Raw genomic sequence first — 23,025 nt, forward strand, 5'->3', positions numbered from 1 at the left:
TTTTAAATATACTTAAGTATCAAAAGTAAATGTAATTGCTAAAATATACTTAAGTATCAAAAGTAAAAGTAGAAATAATTTAAAATTCCTTAAATTAAGCAAACTAGACTTCACAATTCTTGTTTTATTTTTTATTTACTGATAGCCAGGGGCACACTCCAACACTCAGACATACACTTTACAAAGTATTTGTGTTCAGTTAGTCTGCCAGATCAGATGCAGTAGGGATGACCAGGGATGTTCTCTTGATAAGTGTGTGAATTTGATGATTTTCCTGTCCTGCTAAGCTTTAAAAATGTAACAAGTGCTTTTGGTTGTCAGGGAAAATGTATGGAGTAAAAAGTACATGATTTTCTTTAGGAATATAGCAGAGTAAAAGTCAAAGTTGTCAAAAATATAAATAGTAAAGTAAAGTGCAGATAACCCAAAAAACGACTTAAGTAGTACTTTAAAGTATTTTTACTTAAGTACTTTACACCTCTGTGTATTCTATACCCATTTGAATAAAAAAACAGTTCGTACTTTGTTTGATAAGATTACTGTTTTTCTCAGGGGACTCAAATGGACATTTAAATTTCAAACTGGAATGATCTGGAATGATGATTGTGACATTGGGATGTTTTCAAGGGGGTACACAATACAATTAAGCCTAGTTATCCCATTTACCTTTGTTGCTTACGTTCCAAATTAAATAGGCACAATAAAAATGTATAGACAATTAAAAATACACACTGGTGTTACACTTCAAAACTTCTATCATCAAGCACACGTTTAACAGTCAAGAATGTTTTTTTTTACTACTGCTTAATGATGATAATGACAACAATGCTTCTGATACTGATGATGATGATAATGATGATGACGTTAAATCTAATCACATTTTTCACAGATGGCTAAAGTGTCTAGTACTGATGATAATGAAACACGTGAAATGTCATAACCAGAGGACTTCTACCAGAGCACATCTAATACATTATCATTTATGACAATAACAATGTTATTTTCCTTGACCATTGGGTGATTTCTTTGAACCTGGTTAAAACAGATATCACTGACAATAGAAGGTGAGCACATTCTCTTGGTTTCCCCTCACCAGTAAGACTGGTGGGCGCAGGTCACGAGACAAAGTCTCCAGCCATGCCATGTACAGAGCACTGGGACATTGCCCTCTCCTTCCCACAGGCATGGTCCTGTCAATGAGAGAACATAGATCCGTTATCACACTCACCTGTGTTAGCTTTGTCATTGGATGGGGTGGGTTCAAGTCAATGAATGTAATAAAAACATCTGGTTTGCAAAAACAGAGTACGTACACAAATATAATTGCGGCGTCCCTTGAGTAATCTTGAAGAACTTCATTGAGACGAATCTGTCGTAGGGTCTGGTGCATAAACACACATTTAGAAGGGAATGTAACCAGTCTGTCTGAGAACAGTGAAACTCTCATAACTAAATGTTCCACATCTAGCTATGCTACATTTAAACGTTTGGCAATAGAGTGGTCCTGACCAATGAAACCCAGATAATGGTCACCTTGGGCTTATTTGTCTCTATCTCCTCATCAGACACCATCCAGGGACAGTCCTGATTCAGCTGCTCAGCTGTTACATGTCCATCCTTCTGGGCTGTGTTAATCCTGTAGGGCCCTATCAGATCCTCAAACCTCCTCACACTGTCAGAGAAAGAGGTAGAGGAAAGGGTCTCAACAGAGCATTGCCCTGCATACATTGTGAATGGACGTAGATTCAATTAATAATTGTGAGTGTTGAATCACTGTGCAACTGAACTCTTATGCAAGGATAAGAAAGTACAATTCTGAGTAGTACACAATTATACAGTATGTAGTGAGTGACAGGGAACCATACTGTTCAGGTTGTGGTCTCGCATTGATATCAGGCAGAACCTCAACGTCATGGAAACCAAGGCGAAACTTGCTGATGAGGTCCATGACTCTAAAATTGGACACAAGGACATGGTCAGTAGAACAATTCAAATCAAAACCAAAGTTTATTGGTCGCATACACATATTTGCAGATGTTATTGCAGGTGCAGCAAAATGATTATACTCAAAGGAGGATGAAAGGCCAAGGGGGACAACATGATATCATGTCTCTACCACACACTATGGCCTTAAACACACTACACTCACTCTTTTCTTTGCTCCTCCTTTCGCTGGATGTCTCCGCCCACAAAGACGCGTACCTTGCACCTTGCCCAGCGCTTCTTCCGTGTGAGCAGGTAGGGAAGTAGCAACGTCAGACCTTTAAGAGCACAACAGACTTAACATTTACCTTTCACACATAACATAGACCCCTCTGCCTGATGTGACCATGACACAATTCTATCCTATGTTATCTCTCTGATCTGGGGTACTTGACATGTAACAACATTGTATGATTTATGACCCCACATTATCAATCTGACTATGTTATAAAAACTATTTGATTTGTGGAAGGGCACACTGAAATCCAGAACAACAATCTCACCTCCATCATCGAACAGCCAGTACACATCAATGGTCTTTTTCCCCTGCTGGGACTGGAACACAGTAGAAGGCTGAGGCTGAGGCTCAGTCACCATGGCATCAGGGTCCACTATAACCAATACAAAATATCTCTGTCAATACTGTAGAAAAATAGGAATGTCATAGACTACAAACTGTATACTCTAAATATGATCATACATACATGAAAAATTTGCAGGGGGTGCAGGGGGGACACAGGTGTTGACACCACTCTCTGGGCTTGCCTCAAACCCAGGGTTAACTGCAATAAAAGGAAACAATGATAAATAAAGGTACATTGTAAAAGAACATTAAATCTTCCTGGTTGTTGGGTTCCTCACCATGTGTTTGTGCCTGCCGAAACACGTCCAGACCCTCCCTCATCCGCAGCACACACACTCCATACTGCAGGTCAAACGCATCACTGAAACAAATGCACAAAGACATATTAAACTGCATCCTTACTCTGTCACATCCATTATGAACTCATCTTGCTGATTTGACTGAGTGATTCACTCACTGTAGAATTCCAATGTAGTTGTCAATGCAGGATGGTTTGTCCTTACGCCAGTCCCTTTTGAAGCCTGTCAAGAGGACATTCGGCCTGATCCGACCCAAACCTGCACCCTGGAGTTAGACACAGTATAACACATTCAGTAAATCCTACGGAACCACATGATGAAATGGACCTGATAGATAAGGCTTGGCAGTCGGCCCACCTGGAGCAGCATCTTAACCCCAGTGCGCAGGTCATTAGCCACCACACCGTGATAGAAGGATTTGATCTGCCGTTTGTTCAGCCAGGTAACATGACTGTTGCTACTGGCAGTGTCCAAGGTTGCGGGAGAAGGACCTCCCTGTTGACACAGCAGCAGGGTGACAGAGGGAGTTAGAGGTTAATGACATAGAATATAAAAATAGGCCATGTAAAATCAACAATTGACATTGTGTTCTGTGTGGCTCTGTTGGTAGAGCATGGTGGTGGCAACGCCAACAGTCGTCAGTTTGATTCCCGCTGCGGCCACCCTTACTTAAAAATGTATCCACGCATGACTGTAAAAGTCAGGATTATTTTTTGGTTGCCAGAAGATTGTGATCACTTGCCTGAAAATGTAAAGTAGCTATTTTCACCCACACACAATGGAGGAACCAGAAAGACCAGACTACTGAAATTCTTAGCATTTTGGTTGTTATCAGTAAAAAAAATACTTGACTACTCGGGCAACCTCAGAGCAGGCTCAACTTGCATGACTGCTCAGGTCACTTTCCCTGGGTAATAAGGCAACCCTTAATGAGCCCTGTACAGGGATTCAAGATGATAACTCACAGTGACAACATTCCCACATATCATCAGGCTTAGATTTTTGGTGAAGGTTCCGACAAAGTCGACCAATGCAGGACGACAACTGGGCGGACCAGTGAGGACCAGGCACTGAGGTCTGAGAAAGGTAAGAATAAAGGGAATAAGAAAATCACATACAAAGTGAGAAATGGTTATTCAGTTGGAACAGCAACAAAAGGCTGACATTGTTCTCATTAGGTCCTCAGAGAGAGTTCAGGTCTGACCTGTAATTCTTGATATGATCGTCCACCTGGTTCAGGCTCACACAGTAGGACAATGCCATGTTGTATGACCCAGCTTGTACTGATGATCCCCAGTTTACAGCTAAAAATCAATAACCGATTGAGTTGCTGAATATTAAATGAAAAACAATGCTTGCCAAAAAACTGCAACATATTTTATGGGGGGAATGAATTTGAAACTTTGTATGTGTGTGTTTTCTCACAGGGTCTCTTGTAGAGCACATATCCCAACAGGAAGATGACGATGCCAATAGCGATGAGCGCCGCCCACCAGGTGAGCAGGAACATGATGATCACAGACACCACGGCACCCAGCAGGGACATCCACTTACTGTAGAACCTGAAGGAGGGACGCCAGCCTGCAACACAGTCAATCACACACACTGAATATGATGCAAATATAATGTCCTGGTTGAGATACCATGTCCTGGTCATGATACCATGTCCTGGTCATGACACCATGTCCTGGTTGAGATACCATGTCCTGGTCATGATACCATGTCCTGGTCATGATACCATGTCCTGGTCATAACACCATGTCCTGGTCATGATACCATGTCCTGGTCATGATACCATGTCCTGGTCATGACACCATGTCCTGGTCATGACACCATGTCCTGGTCATGACACCATGTCCTGGTCATGACACCATGTCCTGGTCAAGATACCATGTCCTGGTTGAAATACCATGTCCTGATCATGACACCATGTCATGGTTGAGCTCCTGACCTGGGGAGTTGGTGATGGAGGCATGGAAGCAGCTGAAGTTGATGAGAGCGTAGGAGCACAGGAAGAAGTTAGAGATGATGGGAGCGATGGTGTTGAGCTCAGCTGAAGGGTGAGAAGACAGGGCAGGGCTGTGTTACTGTAACAACATCTCCTTTTCACTCTGCATCTATCTTGACATTTCTATCTTACCAATGAGAACGAAGCAGACAGCAATGATGTACGCCAGGACGTAGCCTCTGATTGGTTCGTCGTTTTTTCCATTACCCTTCCCAAAGAAACCAATGACTGGATACAGGTTGTCTTTGCAGAGGCACTGTAAGTGAGAAGAGAACAAGATAATGCTAATAGAATAACACACCAATGCCTCTTTATTTGTAGTAAACGTGTTTCCCTAAGATAACCTACCTGGAAGACTTTGGGTGCAGAGACCAGGCAGGCCAGGGCTGAGGAGAGCGTGGCCCCAAATATCCCAGCAGTGATCAGAGGGGCGAACCCTGACACCAAACTCATACTCTGACCACAGAAAGAAGGGGAAGTGAAACAGATACAATGCACCAAGGCCATACTTGTGCATTGAACATTGAAACATGGTAATCAATCATTTGTATTAGGTCACCTGGTACTGGTTGCTGAGGCCATAAGTGCAGGTTCTGTTAGTAATACAGTCAGTGAAGTCCCAGCCGTATTGACAGGCCAGACCCTGGCAGCTATCAGCACTAGACATGGCCAAGGTGTCATTCATAATTCCAGACGCATCTCGTACCAGACAGGCTCCTAAACCAAGACAGAGAGAGGCCCATACACAGCACATATTGACAGAAAGGAAGCACCAATGAAATCACGAGGAGATACTTTGTGCATGTGTACAACTCACCAATAGTTGCTGCTATGATGAGATAAGATAAAGTGGTCCAGAATATAGCCATCAATGTTCCTCTTGGAATAGCTACTGTAGGGTCCTGTATTGTGTATAAATAAGTGGGGGAAATATATAATGACTAGTCAACAGTCAAACATTTGCTATAATAAGCATCTGAATTAAACATCTTCCTTTCATCCAAAGAGCCCTTCTCTCCTAGAGTGAGGATAATATACAGTAGACATTTCTAGAGAGATCAGAGTAAGGAACCTGCCTTTAGGTCCCCAGAGATGTTGGCTCCTGCCAGGATCCCTGTGGCTGAGGGGAAGAAGATGGAGAACATGCCAAAGAAGTTGCCTTCAGGCCCACGCCAGTTCGGTACAAAGTTTTCAGCAAATATATCCGCTGAGGGGAAAGAATAGTTAGTGTGTCTATTTTAATGATAGAGGAAAACAAAAATAACTGGAATCTAATATGAAATATGAAATTTACAACACTGTCGAAATGCCATGGAGCTCTGACCTTGGTAACTGAAAAAGCCTTTTGCTTGCTTCTGAGGTGTAGCGGGAATAATGGTCCCCACTATGTAATTAGCAAAGGACACCAAGATGACGATGAAAAAGAGAACCTGGGCCTGTATAGTTGGCAAAGAACACAATGCACCACATGATAACATGCCATCTATCCAGAGACACCATAGTCAGAGGCTTACAATAAACAATCATTCCCAAACAAATTAAATACATCTTATAGTAAAACATGTATTTTACAAATTCATAAAAAAATGGCCAGGATCAAACAACTGTATTGAGTTCTATCATCAGACCTGGTCTATTGTGACAAGGCATGTACTGTAGTTATTTAGAAAGAGTGCCTCCTAGTGGAAGTTTGAACAGACCTTGGCCTCCCATTCCATCCCAGCCAATGAGATGGCCAGCAGACATGTGACAGTGATCACTCCAATGATGCGAATATCATTAATGGGGTCCACTATGCTAGCACCACTCTCCTGAGGTGGGAGGTTTGGGAGACAAATTAAAACAAGGGTACAGTTAAAAAGGGAATGCCAACTCAGAGGTTGGCTATAAGTGATGTGGGTATAGGCCTATAAGATAACACACTGACTTGCATCAATGCTTGCACAGTCTCAGCGAAGCCCACAGTGTGCATGGCAACCGCCACAGCATTTGCAAAGGCAAAGATGAGTCCAATGGATCCTCCCAGCTCTGGCCCCAGGCTACGAGAGATTAGGAAGTAGGTTCCACCTGCAAGAGGGACAAAAGAGGATCAGTGTTGTAAATATTTGAGTACAAGAAGCCTGTACAGAGCCGGCCCCAAGCATAAGCAACATAAGCGGTTTAGGAACTTTTCTCTTGTTATGTCAGTCACTGACAGTCACTCAATTAGCCATGTCAGCTAACAATTTTTTAGATTGGTAGTTAATCTAGCCAGTTATCTAAACGCAGTGATCATGGCTGAATACCGACCGGGCATGCAGGGCACGTGCCCAGGGGCCCTGACCTCCAGGGGCCCTGACCTCCAGGGGCCCTGACCTCCAGGGGTGGTTTGTTAGTCATTCTCACTCAGTTAAAAAAAATCTCCAATCCTAAAGAGGTTAATAACATGGCATAAATCATGGCAATATGTGAAGAATTACTGGAAAATAGCTTTAAAACGCCAAACATTTCTCTCCACCTCATGGCAAAATCGGTAGAATTACAGGAAATTAACTTTAAAACTTCAATGTTTCTCTCCGCCATCAAGAGGGGGGCCACTAAAATGTTTTGCCATGAGGTGGGAGGCCCACCAACCAAATCACTTAGGGCCCCCCAAAAGGCCAGGGCCAGCTTGAACCTGTGTTATTATTGTATTATTTCAGGGATAATGCACCTCCTTTGACCCTTCCGTTGGTGGCGATGGCGGAGGTGGACAGGCCCGTGATGCCAGTGATGCAGGAGGACAGCAGAATGATGACCCAGGTCAAACCTTAGAGGAGGAATATCACATACAATCCAGTAAACCATACAAATACAGTCCCAGAAATACACAATCACCATCAATGCAAAAATGGACACTTTAATAAAATAAAAGCGTTGAGACCTATCACTTGACCCACCAATCCCTGCTTGCGCAGTGATCCAGGGCAGCCGCAGGTACAGGATCACCCCCCAGATGTTGAGCATGCAGCGGATCTAGGGGGAATTCACTTCTCCTTAGCATGTTGTCATGACTACCAGTATAATGGAGTATGTATAGTGTTGTATGGAATCTCAGTTGTTTTGTGTCTGTCGTGTCTTACCATGACTCCCTTCACCCATCCAAACCTGGTGGGTTCTGACTGAGGCTCCTCAACATCATCTTCTGAGCTGTCCCCAGGTGCTCTGCCTGTGTTGGTCTCTTCATACAGAGGAGGGGGACAGGAATCCTCCTTAGGGGTGGTGGTGGGGAAATAGGGATGTAACCATACTGTCTATCAGTCTGTACAATTTGCAGTATAAAAAAAACACTATAGAAGGCCTGACATATTGCAGGTGTGTTGCCTAGAGGCCAAATGTGTCGAACTTACTTCAATGTTGGAGTGAAGCTGAAAGAGGGATGGTCTTGATCGACGCACCCTCCCTAGGGCATTTGTGTTCGCATAGAAGTCATAATTTGGGCCAACATCCAGAGTGTCGTAACCTGTGAGGATCTGTGAGGAGTTCTGAGAAGCCACGCTGGTCCCATCGCCGTAGTGATATCTGCTGCCATCAAAGCCATACTTGGGTCCTTCTTCCCCATTCACGGAGAACTGGCTTCTAAGAGCAGAGAGGCTTATCCCCTCATTTGGTGCTGCTGGTACTTCTTCCATTTGGAGTGGAAGACCAAAGTTTTCATGTAATAGGAAACAAATGGTGGCATGGAGGGCTTTATATGTCTTGAAAAAGGCAGGAAGTGCCTTTGGCCATGTTGAGATAAGTGAATGTTCAGTTCACTAAACCTATTTGGAACTCCATGAGAGCAATTTGTATTTATAACTAACCCCCGAGGGCTTGTGAACCTCCTTATTACATAGATTAACTTGTGATCTAAGGCAAGATAACCTTGGCAGAAAGTCACAAAGATAGAAGAGGTAAACCCTTCTCCATAAGGTATTGCCATTGAGGAGCAACTGTTAACCTTCCTCATATTCCATATTGATTTAAAGGGGCCTCCCAAGGATGGGAGAAATTGAAAATATTTATATTGAATACATGGAAAGGCAACAAGTTTGGGAGACAGCTCCATCACCTTAAAAACCTAAATTTAAACCTAAATCCCTGTCTTCTCCTTTGGCCAGCCATTCAGTATTAAACCAAACAGTATAAAATAATTGAATACTTATATCTTGATAAAGTTGCCACTAAGGAATAACTTTCAGGTGACCTCATTCTTGCTATGTAAAAGCCATCCCCAAAACAGTCATGCTTGAAATGTTTTGGTGTGTGTTTACCACTTCACTGCCTCAGTTAAAGGATGACCTTGGTATCAGTTGGTCATGTTGTGTAAAACAGCATGGTAAATGACTGTTACAGTCTCAGCTGAGCAACCATGTTGTGCCAGCAGCAGTATGTGTTCCCTTTCATTGAGTTTCCATTAAACCGCTGACCCTGCAGACAGTTCTTGGTAAAGAAGCCTTACTTTTCAAAACTGTTGATCCCCTGACTGCATTTGGGCCAAAATGGATTACTTACTGTATATCCGGAAAATATAACTTTTTAACAAAGCATTTCCTCCTGGAATACAAATAAATTAGTTTATTTATCTCCTTGGGGCACAATTGTCCTCCATTATTAAATAAATTAAGTAAAAACTCACAATATCATGAAAAAACGTTTAATCAAATGCTTTTACACGACATTGAATTTAAAATCAGAGCAGACATTTCATCAGGTGAACCGTAGGAACTCTTCGGCTCCTCAAAGCTGCTTCTGTTGCTTGTCCATTGGCATCTCGTTGGCAGTGGTGCAGTGCCACCCTGGTGTTGTGAAATAGCCGGGTTATAGCAGGTGTGTGGCATCGGCCTGATTCACAACACCAGCTGCAGCACACACACCTGAGAGTGGATCCACCTTGGCAGACGGTCCATGTCTTTTCCACAGAGCTCCAGACTGATCTTCACCAGAGCAGATGTGGTGCGTAGCAAGGGCATTGTCTGCAGAACTCATGATAAGGGCTGTGAGTGAAGTTAAAAAAACTGCATTAAAAGAGCCCGCACAGTCAATTTGGTTCTCTCCATAATGAAGACAAGTCCCCTGTGGTGACAATGGAATCAGTTTGAGAGGAAAGGCTTCTCGACAATCTAGCGCAGCCAAGCAGACTCCCATCTGTGTTCTCTCAGGGCATTTCCTTCCCTTCTAACCATCTGCCAATAAGTGTAGCAGTGTCATACATGATAGGGCCCATCACAATGTACTTTCAATACAGTTCCTCTCACCTACTCAAGAGTATTATTTCTTCAGCTGCTGATAGTGTAAAAGGGGAGATGTTATCCAAAGAAACAGACCTTTCTAAGCAAATCAATCAGGTATAACTAGTAGCAAAGATTGGTATATCATCATCATATATCATCATCAATTCCTTATAACCACCAGCAGGGATACAATTTTGTATGTGTGGGTGTGCAGTTTGACCAATTTACAGATTACACAGTGGGTGCTGAATTGTCGTTCTAGCACCCACAAAATCGTATTAGCTGCCGGTTTCAGTTTGACATGCTACCTTTATAAAATCAATGGTTTCTCCAAATGACATTTTTAATCGACTGCGGAGGTGGATTCAATGTAGAACACACATCTTCTGGTGATGACAAAACTTTTTGCAAGATTTAGTTCTTCCTGGACCACTGGATTATGGCTAGTTCAATATGATTCCCAATTTCCTGTTGCTTCTATGACTATAGGCAGGCCATGTCTGAGGAATAGTTGGAGATCCTGGCAATTAAGCAATTCTTTCTATTTACCAAGAGTCAGATTAACTCATGGGTACCATTTTTATGTCTCAGTGTGCAGTTTTAGCAGCAAGAGTGCATCTGACTCTGGGAAAGTAGAAAAAAGGGCTTAATTGCCAAAATCTTAAAATATGCATTTTACCATATAATAATATCAAAAGGGCACAATTGATTTTAAAATCAATAATTCCAAATGATTCTAACAGTACTTCCTTCAGCTTTCTTTAAATCCAGGTAGGACTCAAACCAATAATACTTGTATAGATAGATGATCATGATGCATAATAATAAAATAAACAAGCAAACTGAAATACTAAATGCAAATTAATCAAATGAAATGAATGCATAAGAAATTAAATTTAACTGACATTTTATTGAATTTTTGAAAAAAATACAAATATGGAGCAACAAATAAGGACAAAGAAACATAAAATGGGGACGAAGAAAAACAAAATCTGACAGTTGATGAAAAGGGTGGGTATGGCTGGGGCTTGAAGGTATTCTGGGGTCAGTTCATCAGGACCTCCATCTGCACCAGCCGGGCATTGGTGTCGCCTGCCATGCGGTACGGGATAATCCCAGCAAACGTGATCAGTGCACGGGCTTGGCTGCGCAGCTGCTGTTGACACACAGAAAATACATCTTAGAGCTGACAGAGAAATCAATCATGTGTCAAAACAGATAAAAACAAGACAGCACATTACTCATTATTCTATGAAATATCACATAATGGAGCAGAGGCATGTCTTTACTGCCCAGTTCATCACAATGCACAGCCCCCAAAAGTATTGAGAAAGTTCCTCAGGTTCTATCCCATGGCCATCTCCTCACCGAGTCTCTGTCCTCCATGGACCTCTGTGGTCGACCAGGGGTTCCTGCTGCGGCCCCCTTCAGCCGCTTGCACTGCGTGAACAGGATATTCATGGTGGCCAGGAGTACCTCCGACAGATTATGCCTGACCTGGAAGAAGATGCAAATGAGAATAAGACAGAGACAGTAGAAAAAAAAGGACAAGAGAAGATTACATGTACACTTTGGAAGTGTCATGTTGCATACTGACTTAAAAAAAAACTATTTTCTACATTGTAGAATAATAGTTAAGACATCAAAACTATGAAATAACACAGATTTGAAGTAACCAAAAAAAGTGTTAAACAAATCAAAATATATTTTATAGTTGAGGTTCTTCAAATAGCCACCTTTGCCTTGATGACAGCACACTCTTGGCATTCTCTCAACCAGCTTAATCTAGGTAGTCAACCAGAATTCATTTCAATTAACAGGTGTGCCTTGTTAAAAGTTCATTTGTGGAATTTCTTTCCTTCTTAATGAGTTTGAGCCAATCAGTTGTGTTGTGACAAGGCAGGGGGCTATACAGAAGATAGCCCTATTTGGTAAAAGACCAAGTCCATATTATGACAAGAACAGCTCAAATAAGCAAAGAGAAACGACATTCCATCATTACTTTAAGACATGAAGGTCAGTCAATAGGGAACATTTCAAGAACTTTGAAAGTGCAGTCGCAAAAACCATCAAGCACTATGGTGAAACTGGCTCTCATGAGGACTGACACGGAAGACCCCAGAGTTACCTCTGCTGCAGAGGATAAGTTCATTAGAGTTACCAGCTAAAATGCAGGCCAAATAAATGCTTCAGAGTTCAAGTAACAGACACATTGCTGCCAAGAAACCACTACTAAATGACACAAATAATAATAAGAGACTTGCTTGGGCCAAGAAACACGAGCAATGGACATTAGACCAGCGGAAATCTGTCCAAATTTGAGATTTCTGATTTCAACCGCCGTGTCTTTGTGAGACGCAGAGTAGGTGAACAGATGATCTCTGCATGTGTGGTTCCCACCGTGAAGCATGGAGGTGGTGTGATGGTGCTTTGCTGGTGACACTGTCTGTGATTAATTTTAATTCAAGGCACACTTAACCAGCATGGCTAACACAGCATTCTGTAGAGATACGCCATCCAATCTGATGTGGAAACTCCAAGACAGTTGGAAAAGCATTCCAGGTGAAGCTGGTTGAGAGAATGGCTACTTCGAAGAATCTAAAATCTCAAATATATTTGGATTTGTTTAAGACTTTTTTGGTTACTACATGATTATTCAATGTGTTATTTCATAGTTTTGATATCTTCACTATTATTCTACAATGAAGAAAATAGTAAAACAAAGAAAGAAAAACCCTTGAATGAGTAGGTGTTAAAATGTTTGACCAGTAGTAGCGGAAGTGCTGCCAACATTTACGATAGCTAATTTCAATTTACAAAAACAACAACAACAAAATCAAGTCTTTTGAGATTCTAGTCATGAAATCTATGCAGCCTACTCAATCACTTGCATAGCTACTGTTTACAGGCCTCCTGGGCCATATACAGCGTTCCTTACTGAGTTCCTATCGGACCTTGTAGTCATGGCAGATAGAATATTCAAATTTTTGATGACTTTAATATTCACATGGACAAGTCCACAGACCCACTCCAAAAGGCTTTTTCGGAGCCATCATCAACTCAGTGGGTTTTGTCCAACATGTCTCCAGACCTACTCACTGCCACAGTCATAATCTGGACCTAGTTTTGTCCCGTGGAATAAATGTTGTGGATTTTAATGTTTTTCCTCATAATCCTGGACTATCGGACCACCATTTTATTACGTTTGCAATTGCAACAAATAATCTGCTCAGACCCCAACCAAGGATCATCAAAAGTCGTGCTATAAATTCTCGGACAACCCAAAGATTCCTAGATGCCCTTCCAGACTCCCTCTACCTACCCAAGGACGTCAGAGTCAGTTAACCACCTAACGGAGGAACTCAATTTAACCTTGCGCAATACCCTAGATGCAGCTGCACCCCTAAAAACTAAAAAGATTTGTCATAAGAAACTAGCTCCTTGGTATACAGAAAATACCTGAGCTCTGAAGCAAGCTTCCAGAAAATTGGAACAGAAATGGAGCTCCACCAAACTGGAAGTCTTCTAACTAGCTTCGAAAGACAGTACCATGCAATATCGAAGAGCCCTCACTGCTGCTCGATCAACCTATTTTTCCAACTTAATTGAGGAAAATAAGAACAATCCCAAATGTATTTTTGATACTGTCGCAAAGCTAGCTAAAAAGCAGAATTCCCCAAGAGAGGATGGCTTTCACTTCAGCAGTGATAAATTCATGAACCTCTGGGGAAAAGATCAAAAAGATCATTAGAAAGCAAATTACGGACTCTTTAAATCTGCATATTCCTCCAAAGCTCAGTTGTCCTGAGTCTGCACAACTCTACTGGGACCTAGGATCAAGGGAGATACTCAAGTGTTTTAGTACTATATATCTTGACACAATGATGAAAATAATCATGGCCTCTAAACCTTCAAGCTGCATACTGGACACTATTCCAACTAAACTACTGAAAGAGCTGCTTCCTGTGCTTGGCCATCCTATGTTGAACATAATAAACGGCTCTCTATCCACTGGGTGTGTACCAAACTCACTAAAAGTGGCAGTAATAAAGCCTCTAGAAAAAGCCAAACTTTGACCCAGAAAATATAAAAAAAACTATCGGCCTATATCGAATCTCACATTCCTCTCAAAAAAAATGAAAAGGCTGTTGCGCAGCAACTCACACCCTTCCTGAAGACAATGTATACGAAACGCTTCAATCTGGTTTTAGACCCCATCATTGCACAGACTGCACTTGTGATGGTGGTAAAATACCTTTTAATGGCGTCAGACCGAGGCTCTGCATCTGTCCTCGTGCTCCTAGACCTTAGTGCTGCTTTTGATACCATCGATCACCACATTCTTTTGGAGAGATTGGAAACTCAAATTGGTCTACACGGACAAGTTCTGGCCTAGTTTAGATCTTATCTATCAGAAAGATATCAGTTTGTCTCTGTTGGTGGTTTGTCCTCTGACAAATCAACTGTACATTTTGGTGTTCATCAAGGCTACGTTTTAGGACCACTATTGTTTTCACTATATATTTTACTTCTTGGTGATGTCATTCGGAAACATAACGTTAACTTTCACTGCAAAGCGGATGACACACAGCTGTACATTTTGATGAAACATGGTGAAGCCCCAAAATTGCCCTCCCTGGAAGCCTGCGTTTCGAAAGTGGATGGCGGCAAATGTTCTACTTTTAAACTCGGACAAAACAGAGATGCTTGTTCTAGGTCCCAAGGTACAAAGAGATCTTCTGTTGAATCTGACAATTAATCTTGATGGTTGTACATTCGACTCAAATAAAGCTGAAGGACCTCGGCGTTACTCTGGACCCTGATCTCTCTATTGATCAACATATCAAGACTGTTTCAAGGACAGCTTTTTTCCATCTACGTAACATTGCAAAAATCAGAAACTTTCTGTCCAAAAATTATGCAGAAAAATTAATCCATGCTTTTGTCACTTCTAGATTAGACTACTGCAATGCTCTACTTTCCGGCTACCCGGATAAAGCACTAAATAAACTTCAGTTAGTGCTAAACACGGCTGCTAGAATCTTGACTAGAACCAGAAAATTTGATCATATTACTCCAGTGCTAGCCTCTCTACACTGGCTTCCTGTTAAGGCAAGGGCTGATTAAGGTTTTACTGCTAACCTACAAACATTACATGGGCTTGCTCCTACTTATCTTTCCGATTTGGTCCTGCCGTACATACCTACACGTACACTACGGTTACAAGACTCAGACCTCCTTCCTGTCCCTAGAATTTCTAAGTAAACAGCTGTGGGCAGTGCTTTCTCCTATAGAGCTCCATTTTTATGGAATGCTCTGCCTAGCCATGTGAGAGACACGGACTCGGTCTCAACCTTTATGTCTTTATTGAAGACATCTCTTCAGTAGGTCCTATGATTGAGTCTAGTCTGTCCCAGGAGTGTGAAGGTGAACGGAGAGGCACTGGAGCAACGAACCACCCTTGCCGCCTCTGCCTGGCCGGTTCCCCTCTCTCCACTGGGATTCTCTGCATCTAACCCTATTACAGGGGTTGAGACACTGGCTTACTGGTACTCTTCCATGCCATCCCTAGGAGGGGTACGTCACTTGAGTGGGTTGAGTCACTGACGTGATCTTCCTGTCCAGGTTGGCGCCCCCCTTGGGTTGTGCCGTGGTGGAGATCTTTGTGGGCTATACTCGGCCTTGTCTCAGGATGGGCTTTCTCCTGTGGTTGAAGATGTCCCTCTAGTTGTGTAGGGGCTGTGTTTTGGCAAAGTGGGTGGGGTTATATCCTGCCTGGTTGGCCCTGTCCGGCGGTATCGTCGGACGGGGCAGACAGTGTCCCCTGACCCACCCCTGTTCCAGCCTCCAGTATTTATGCTGCAGTAGTTTATGTGTCGGGGGCTAGGGTCAGTCAGTTACTGTATATCTGGTGTAATTATCCTGTCTTATCTGGTGTCCTGTGTGTATTTAAGTATGCTCTCTCTAAGTATCTCTCTATTTGTCTTTTTCTTTCTTTCTCTCTCTCTCTCTCGGAGGACCTGAGCCTTAGGACCATGCCTCAGGACTACCTGGCCTGATGACTCCTTGCTGTCCTCAGTCCACCTGGCCGTGCTGCTGCTCCAAGTTTCAACTGTTCTGCCTGCGGCTATGGAACCCTGACCTGTTCACCGGACGTGCTACCTGTCCCAGACCTGCTGTTTTCAACTCTCTAGAGACAGCAAGAGCGGTAGAGATACTCTGAATGATCGGCTATGAAAAGCCAACTGACATTTAATCCTGAGGTGCTTAAGAAGGGCTTAAGAAGGGCTTTATAAATACATTTGATTGATTGCTTGTGTACATATATACACAGTACCAGTCAAAAGTTTGGACACACCTACTTACAATATATATATATATCTCACCTCATCACTGAAATTGCGAAATGCAGCAACCCTTTCCTCCACACTGTCTTGACTCAGAGGGACCAGCTTCAGTCTCTCCATCACCTGACAGAGAGACAAAGAGAGAGTTGGAGGGGAGGAGTTAGAGACAGTTAAAGATTTACCCTTTTTAAACGTTATATTGTTTTTGTGCATCTAAACACACAAAAACGATATAACATTGAAAAAGGGTGACTTTCCTTTATCTCCTAGAGTCGGTGCTTCAATCGAAGTTACATACCAAAAAATTCCCATCAAAATCCGTCAGTTTAAAACTAGAGATTTTTTTTGCATTGGATACGTCTCAATCCACCACTGTCAAACTTCAGCATCTGCAGTGAAAGGTGGCAGAGGTAGTTTGTCAGACCATGAGACACGTTGAAAATCAGCCTTTTCAGGAAAACGTTCGTAGGGTCCGAATGGTTTGCCCTAAAAACTATTATGGAAAGGGGAGACTCTCACATTGGCGTTCTCCGTTTTGGTCTACAACCCCCACAAGTGTCAAGGGACTCGTCTGAAGGTAACCGGTACCGTTTTTAAAAACAAATGGAAGTATGAAGGTAGCTTTATGCTTACCCCAAAAAAGGGGATAAATATGTATAAAAAAAATGTGTATATATATATATATATATATATATATATGTGTTATGCAATGCGTTTCTATGGGCTTTAGTTGTAAAGGCCAAAATCAATATTTTATCAAATAAAATATTAAAAATCATATATAATTGTTTTCCATTCAAAAAAGTGGGGCAATAGGGCTTGAAATTACAGAAATGTTAAAATAGTTACAATAAAATGATAAACAATTTACTATAAGATTTTAGAATTTCTTATAAACTGTAAAATAAATATGATCAAACTTTTTCAGGCAGTACAAAATTTTCTCTTAAATGTCCACTAAGAGGTGCAGAGACACCATTCAAATGTGTGCAGACTTCTTACAACTTCAAGTACAAAGTGATTTCGTCCGTCTGTGACCAAGATAAAGTGGTCTTAGTTTAATTATACACAATTATTTAGTATATTTTCATGTTGAGACCTCTAAATCCAGCTGACAATATACTACTGTTGCATCCACTAAATTATCCCGTTTCATGTGCGCTATTGCAAGCACAGATGTGAGTTTCCCAGACACAGGAAATTGTTCCTTGTCTGGATGGGCAAGAAAATGTGACACGTCACTCCCTATGTAAATGTGGGGTCTGAAACCTGACACTTCAAGTCAGCTCTGCTGGGAGAGTGGGAGCAGAGAGCAGAGAGATGGGGATTTCTGGCACTGTAAGACACGGACCCTATGACATTCACAGAGAGCTTTGTACACCAAAATGTTATTCGGAACCAGTCTCCAAATAGGGGACTTAACATCTAAGAGGAGAGGAGGCTATCCTAAAGCTTCTCAATGCCATCTGAATAAACAGCATTGCAAGCCATCAGGCAGGAAGCCCTGGGTGATAAGACTCACATCGTAGGCCCGGTCTATGTTTCCAGCATGGTACTCATCAAAGAAGGTCATGAGGTCCAGCAGCAGGTAGAAGGTGCTGTCTGCAGACTTCTCTCCAGCAACACCCTGGGTCCGGTACCTGAGTCAGAAAACAAGACCAGACACTAAAGTTAGAACTGGGCCTAAATGGTCCACTTTTGATGAGGTCCACTCGTCTTTTTAACAATTGCTTTCAGTAAGCCTATATGATGCAACATCAAACATGATCTAATTTCAGTGGCAATGCAGAATGTAAATGATGCACAGTAAGTATGTGAGTGAGAGTAGATGGCAAGGATAGTACCGCTCAGCGATGGCAACAGCAGTGTTCTTCAGTCTCTCCTTGTTGGACTGGGCAGCGCTGACTTGGGCGATAACAGGACTCAGCAGCCTGTTCATCAGCTCTAAGACCTTGTCTGGATTCTAAAGATCAGAGGAGAAAAACAGAGGAATGTGAGGTGACATTTCATTATTTCCTACTCTTCCACTACACAGCCTGTACCTCCACCTAGAGTAAACCCACTGGCACAGCTTGACCGCAACCTTTCCCAGAGCCCTGCTCACCTTGGCCAGCTCATACAGTCTTACTGCTTCCTCAAACAGGCCCTTGTTCTCAGCCTCCAGCGCCACTTTTGTGATAATGGCTCGAGTGTCTCCGGCAAATTTATCAATCACTCCAGGCTGGGGGAGAAGCACAACTCACAATCAGCTCTTTGAACAGCCTGAATAGAAATGTTCTGGGGTTCCACGAGCACAATGGAAAAATCAGCAGGACCACAAATGCTTTCACGAAAGGGATCATATTTAACGGAGTTAAATAATAATTAACAAAATTGAAAATGAAGGCGTGACCATTACCTTTCTGCTGCCATCTTTTTCCAGTCTTCCTAGAAGCATGTCAAACTCTCGACTCTCAATCACCAGCTCGCTAACACAGCACATGAACATGTTCTCTCCTTGGTTGTTTTTTTCATTCCTGTGTCCAAAACGAGGAGAGGATACACATTCACATATTTTATTAACAAACTGAATGATTATATGCACATGACATCTTGTAAATAATGATAGAGGTCTGAAGGCTCTCATCAAAATGAACCTGAATAGAAAGAGTAAAATGGCTGCAACGTAGCGTAACGTACCGTAGGAAGTAGAAGTACTGTAGAGCCTCCCGGGGGTCTGTGGACTCAAACTTGCGCGTGTAGAGCATGAGGAGCCGGATGAAGTTGAGCCGACGCACCATAGGGGGGTCCCCAGCTTCCTGACTCACTGAAAGATAGAAAACATTCACGTATCGGCTTCAAAACTACAATGATGTTTACCTAGAAATTAAGCCCCTTTTTAAAAAGGAATCAAGCATTGCATCCCTAATGAACAAAACCACATACTTCATGCAACAGTAAGTCAAGTCTCCTTCCAATATCTGCGAACTAAGACATCCTTTGTAGAACATGACTGATTGTCAATGTAGAGAAAAGTCAGACAGGTAGGTATCCTGACAGGACGTACACAGTTGTGCGCTCTGCCCTGATGACTTGAGCAGCAGCCGTAGCTCGTAGAGAACCAGAGCCACGTGAACTGCATGACTGCGTAGACGCTCCACCCGGAACAGGAAGGCCACAGCAGCCTCAAACTGGGCCGTGAGGAACAGCACCTGGAAGTACAGGAACGGCTGTTGGCTGGCCGAGAAGTGGGACTCTCCTGCAGATTGGAAAGGAACATAAATAAACTCTAAATCATTAGGATCACATTCACAACAAGAAAATGGAATATAGAACATGCTAATTCAATATAGATAAAGTCAGCAATTTACTGCCAAAACAACTTAATCACTTTCATAAATGAGGGATAAAAAGTATATTGAAAGCAGGTATTTTAAGCAAATAACATCGCATCATTGCTTAGGGTCATGTATAAAAATGCTGGGCAGGCCATTATTTTGGCTACCATTGCTATGCCTCCATGGGATGACAATGCCCCTATCCACAGGGCACGACGATCATTGTATGGTTTGATGAGGATGAAAAAGATGTAAACCATATGCCATGGCCTTCTCAGTCACCAGATCTCAACCCAATTGAAAGACTCCGGTGCGGTGCTTGAGACAGCGTTTTCCACCACATCAACAAAACACCAAATTATGGAATTTCTCGTGGAAGAATGGTGTCGCATCCCTCCAACAAAGTTCCAGACACTGGTAGAATCTATACCACGGTCCATTGAAGCAGTTCTGGCTCGTGGTGGCCCAATGCCCTCTTATGACACTGTATGTTGGGGTTTGCTTTATTTTGGCAGTCACCTGTAGTTGCTCAGTATTACAAATATTAAAACATTTTCAAACAAACTATTCCACATCAACTTGCATTAATCCCTCTCAGTGAAGCTCATGTTCAACTGAGTAGGAAGAAAACATGAATACCTCAGCCATTTTGAAAGGCAGCAGGCTTATCTATGAGTCACAGTCACCTTTTAATTCACTGTGTTAAAATGAGAGAGATAACAAGCCATGACTCATCCTCCAGGTGGGAGAGCTTTGCCTCCCTCTGTGGGATAAAACTAAAGAAAAGTTGAAGCTTTAAGAGTGAACAATGAAGCACTTCTTTATCCGAACAGATCAGATCCCAGGGGGGACTGAGAAGTGGTGCCATTACACAACTCTACTTTAAAAGTCGAGGCTTGGACGGTATACCGTCTATCGAGGTATTTTGAAATACAGACAATATGATTTTCAATACTACGATGCCCCTGCTTATAACTATCTAAAATGTGCCTCATAATGTATCTCCATGTCAGGGCTCCAGCTACGCAGGTATGGTTTGCTAACTTGATAGCTAAGAGGCTAGCTTGTAAGATCAAGCTTCTTGGTTACAGCAGAGACAAACAATCCCATCCTGGATCAAGACCCCTTCTGCCTAATTTGTTATGTGCGTCAAAATAAATCAAATACATGTTTTAACGTTTGGAAAGAAATAGTGCTCATATGCACTGCTGGTAATATTGTATACCCCAGTACGGTACAGGAACGGTATGAAAGTACTAAAATCTGAATACCGCCCAACCCTAAGAGTCCTCCAGTCCTAGCCAGTATTCTCTCTCAGAACAAAATTAGTATCCAGGTCTATTTTCACTTCAGTAGTCTGGCTGTCATGTATCCTGCAGTGTTCTGAACTCACCGTAGTCCTCTAGAAGCTGTTTCTGTAGCTGGGCCAATGTCAGTCTATCCTGAGGAGCACTGCTGCCGTCGTCATCGAAGCACACCTGGTTGAGCTGTGGGCAGGGTGGGCAGAACAGGTCTACATTAATGTCAGGGAGTATTGACAAGAGGCAAACCTATTTTACCTGACCCTCCCTAACTGGGCGGTAGTGCAGCAGTTAAGAGCGTTGGGCCAGCAATTGAAAGGTCGCTGGTTCAAATTCCAGAGCCAACTAGGTGACAAATCTGTCGAGGTGCCCTTGAGCAAGGCACTTAACTCTAATTGTTCCTTTAAGTCACTGCATAAGAGCATCTGCTAAATGACTAAAATGTAAATGGAGTATTGCTGTGTTTAAGGCACTATGTATCATGAACACTGGTAATATTAACATATATGCTACAGACTGGTATTCAGACAGCACCTTAAGCCACAGGTAGTCCTCGGTCTTGTCGGCCACCTCTCCATGGTTGTCTGCGATGTCACACTTCCCGATGAGGCAGTAGACGGCCCTCTTGTAGGGGTCAGCACAGTTCCTCAGCACTCTGCGGTAGTGGAGACGCAGCTTGTTCTCTGTGGCGGGGGCCAGGCTGAGGAGAGGACACAGCATAGGTCAGACAGAGCTTAAGACAGAGAGACAAAGAGTTGGAGAGAGGAGTACTAAGCAGATTCGTTTCTATTCATATGAGAAAAGCAAATCACACTGGTGGTTTGGTGTTCTGAGCCATGGTGTTACAGCACTTCAAGTTGCAGGAGAAAGTGAAACAGAGAACCTAGACCAGATGACTACACACAGTGGAGGTACACAGTATGTGTGAGGTTCCTACCGTCTGTCAGGGCTGTTCATGTACTCCTGGAACCAGGTCTTGAAGTCTCCCAGCTGGTGCTGAGCCCGGTTCACCACCTGCATGGCAGCCCCCAGGTCCCCACAGCGCAGGCAGTAGTAGATCAGAGCCCAGACTGGGTGACCCTCCACCTCACCATCCTGTTATAACACACACGGCTGAGTTTAGCTGTGAGTATCGGTTTTTATTTAACTAGGTAAGTCAGTTAAGAACAAATTCTTATTTCCAATGAGGGCCTGCCCCGGCCAAGCCCTATCCCAGACGAAGCTGGGCCAATTGTGAGCCACCCTATGGGACTCCCAATCACGGTCGGGTGTGATACAGCCTGGAATCGAACCAGGGTCTGTAGTGACACCTCTAGCACTGAGATGCAGTGCCTTAGACTGTTGCGACACTCGGGAGCATTACACGGATCTACACTACACTTAGTAAAAACACCATCTTGAATAATTCAGTGCTATGTAAGGCTGTGCACAGCGCTGATGTCGTCTCTAGCAGGATGTGCTGCAGTGTGGGGGCAGTACAATACCTGCATGCCTGGCAGAGGCCCTGGCAGTTTGATGTTGAGGAAGCTGCGCACCAGCTGATAGGTGCCAGGGACTCCTCCTAGCTGGGCCTGGTGCAGGTTCCCAAACACCGTCACCATGGTGTAGTTCTTATAGCTACCGTAGTGGAAACACAAAGAGAAACGTTAGTGGGGGGGGGGGGGTAACTACACAAGTGTAGTTTTATAATACATTAAGGGAGTGTTCATTCTAATTTAATGGTTCTGTCCTCCTCCGACCTGTTCTGCAGGAACTGCAGGGCCTGCGTGACGAAAGCCATCTGCATGTCCAAGGCCGTGCGGCTCTTCAGTGTGTCTTTGGCTGGGACCAGCAGCACGTCTGTCATCTGCTTCACCATTAACCACATGTCCGACACATTCTGGAGACACAAATACATTCATAAAAATGCCATAATTAGCCATTGAAGGGGAAGAAGAACCAACTAACGTCTGCAGA

General features: G+C 43.0%; 2 protein-coding genes across 7 annotated transcripts in view; both read right to left on the minus strand.

Moving 5' to 3' along the window:
- Positions 1-116: 116 nt before the first annotated feature.
- Positions 117-9,660, minus strand: slc12a3 (solute carrier family 12 member 3). The gene is made up of 26 exons (XM_021570104.3): positions 8,242-9,660; positions 7,975-8,103; positions 7,792-7,867; positions 7,566-7,661; positions 6,801-6,940; positions 6,574-6,684; positions 6,198-6,309; positions 5,950-6,080; positions 5,691-5,775; positions 5,433-5,590; positions 5,222-5,329; positions 5,006-5,129; positions 4,817-4,918; positions 4,291-4,446; positions 4,070-4,169; positions 3,831-3,942; positions 3,223-3,360; positions 3,024-3,130; positions 2,845-2,927; positions 2,688-2,765; positions 2,487-2,594; positions 2,150-2,261; positions 1,866-1,952; positions 1,534-1,672; positions 1,314-1,381; positions 117-1,190 (listed from the first exon to the last, which is right to left on the minus strand). The coding sequence occupies exons 1-26, from the start codon at positions 8,521-8,523 to the stop codon at positions 1,049-1,051; spliced, it is 3,084 nt and encodes a 1,027-aa protein (XP_021425779.3). The 5' UTR covers positions 8,524-9,660; the 3' UTR covers positions 117-1,048.
- Positions 9,661-10,994: 1,334 nt separating this feature from the next.
- The window catches only part of nup93 (nucleoporin 93), a 32,563-nt gene continuing 20,532 nt past the window's right edge, over positions 10,995-23,025 (minus strand). For 3 of the 6 annotated variants that reach the window (XM_021570122.3, XM_090206113.1, XM_090206118.1), the window contains exons 8-21: positions 22,809-22,948; positions 22,554-22,686; positions 22,007-22,164; positions 21,604-21,769; positions 21,162-21,255; positions 19,498-19,689; positions 19,131-19,257; positions 18,850-18,967; positions 18,556-18,672; positions 18,296-18,414; positions 17,974-18,091; positions 16,491-16,574; positions 11,473-11,601; positions 10,995-11,257 (exon numbers count right to left, since the gene is read on the minus strand). In XM_021570122.3, coding sequence (XP_021425797.2) covers positions 11,150-11,257; positions 11,473-11,601; positions 16,491-16,574; positions 17,974-18,091; positions 18,296-18,414; positions 18,556-18,672; positions 18,850-18,967; positions 19,131-19,257; positions 19,498-19,689; positions 21,162-21,255; positions 21,604-21,769; positions 22,007-22,164; positions 22,554-22,686; positions 22,809-22,948 — 1,803 coding nt within the window. In that variant the 3' untranslated portion in view covers positions 10,995-11,149. Of the gene's footprint in view, positions 11,261-11,472; positions 11,602-16,490; positions 16,575-17,973; positions 18,092-18,295; positions 18,415-18,555; positions 18,673-18,849; positions 18,968-19,130; positions 19,258-19,497; positions 19,690-21,161; positions 21,256-21,603; positions 21,770-22,006; positions 22,165-22,553; positions 22,687-22,808; positions 22,949-23,025 lie in introns of all 6 variants that reach the window. The other 3 variants (XM_021570113.3, XM_021570130.3, XM_021570137.3) reach the window with 1 other exon arrangement.

This window comes from Oncorhynchus mykiss, chromosome 2, assembly GCF_057628025.1.
Source record: "Oncorhynchus mykiss isolate SJ-2025 chromosome 2, ASM5762802v1, whole genome shotgun sequence".
Lineage (NCBI taxonomy): Eukaryota > Metazoa > Chordata > Actinopteri > Salmoniformes > Salmonidae > Oncorhynchus > Oncorhynchus mykiss.

Coding starts and splice junctions, on each gene's coding strand:
- slc12a3 (XM_021570104.3), bottom strand. CDS start 8,523: ATGGAAGAAGTACCAGCAGCACCAAATGAGGGGATAAGCCTCTCTGCT. Junction 8,104..8,241: donor AGCTTCACTCCAACATTGAA/GTAAGTTCGACA, acceptor ACCACCCCTAAG/GAGGATTCCTGTCCCCCTCC. Junction 2,595..2,687: donor ACCCCCTGCAAATTTTTCAT/GTATGTATGATC, acceptor TATTGGTTATAG/TGGACCCTGATGCCATGGTG.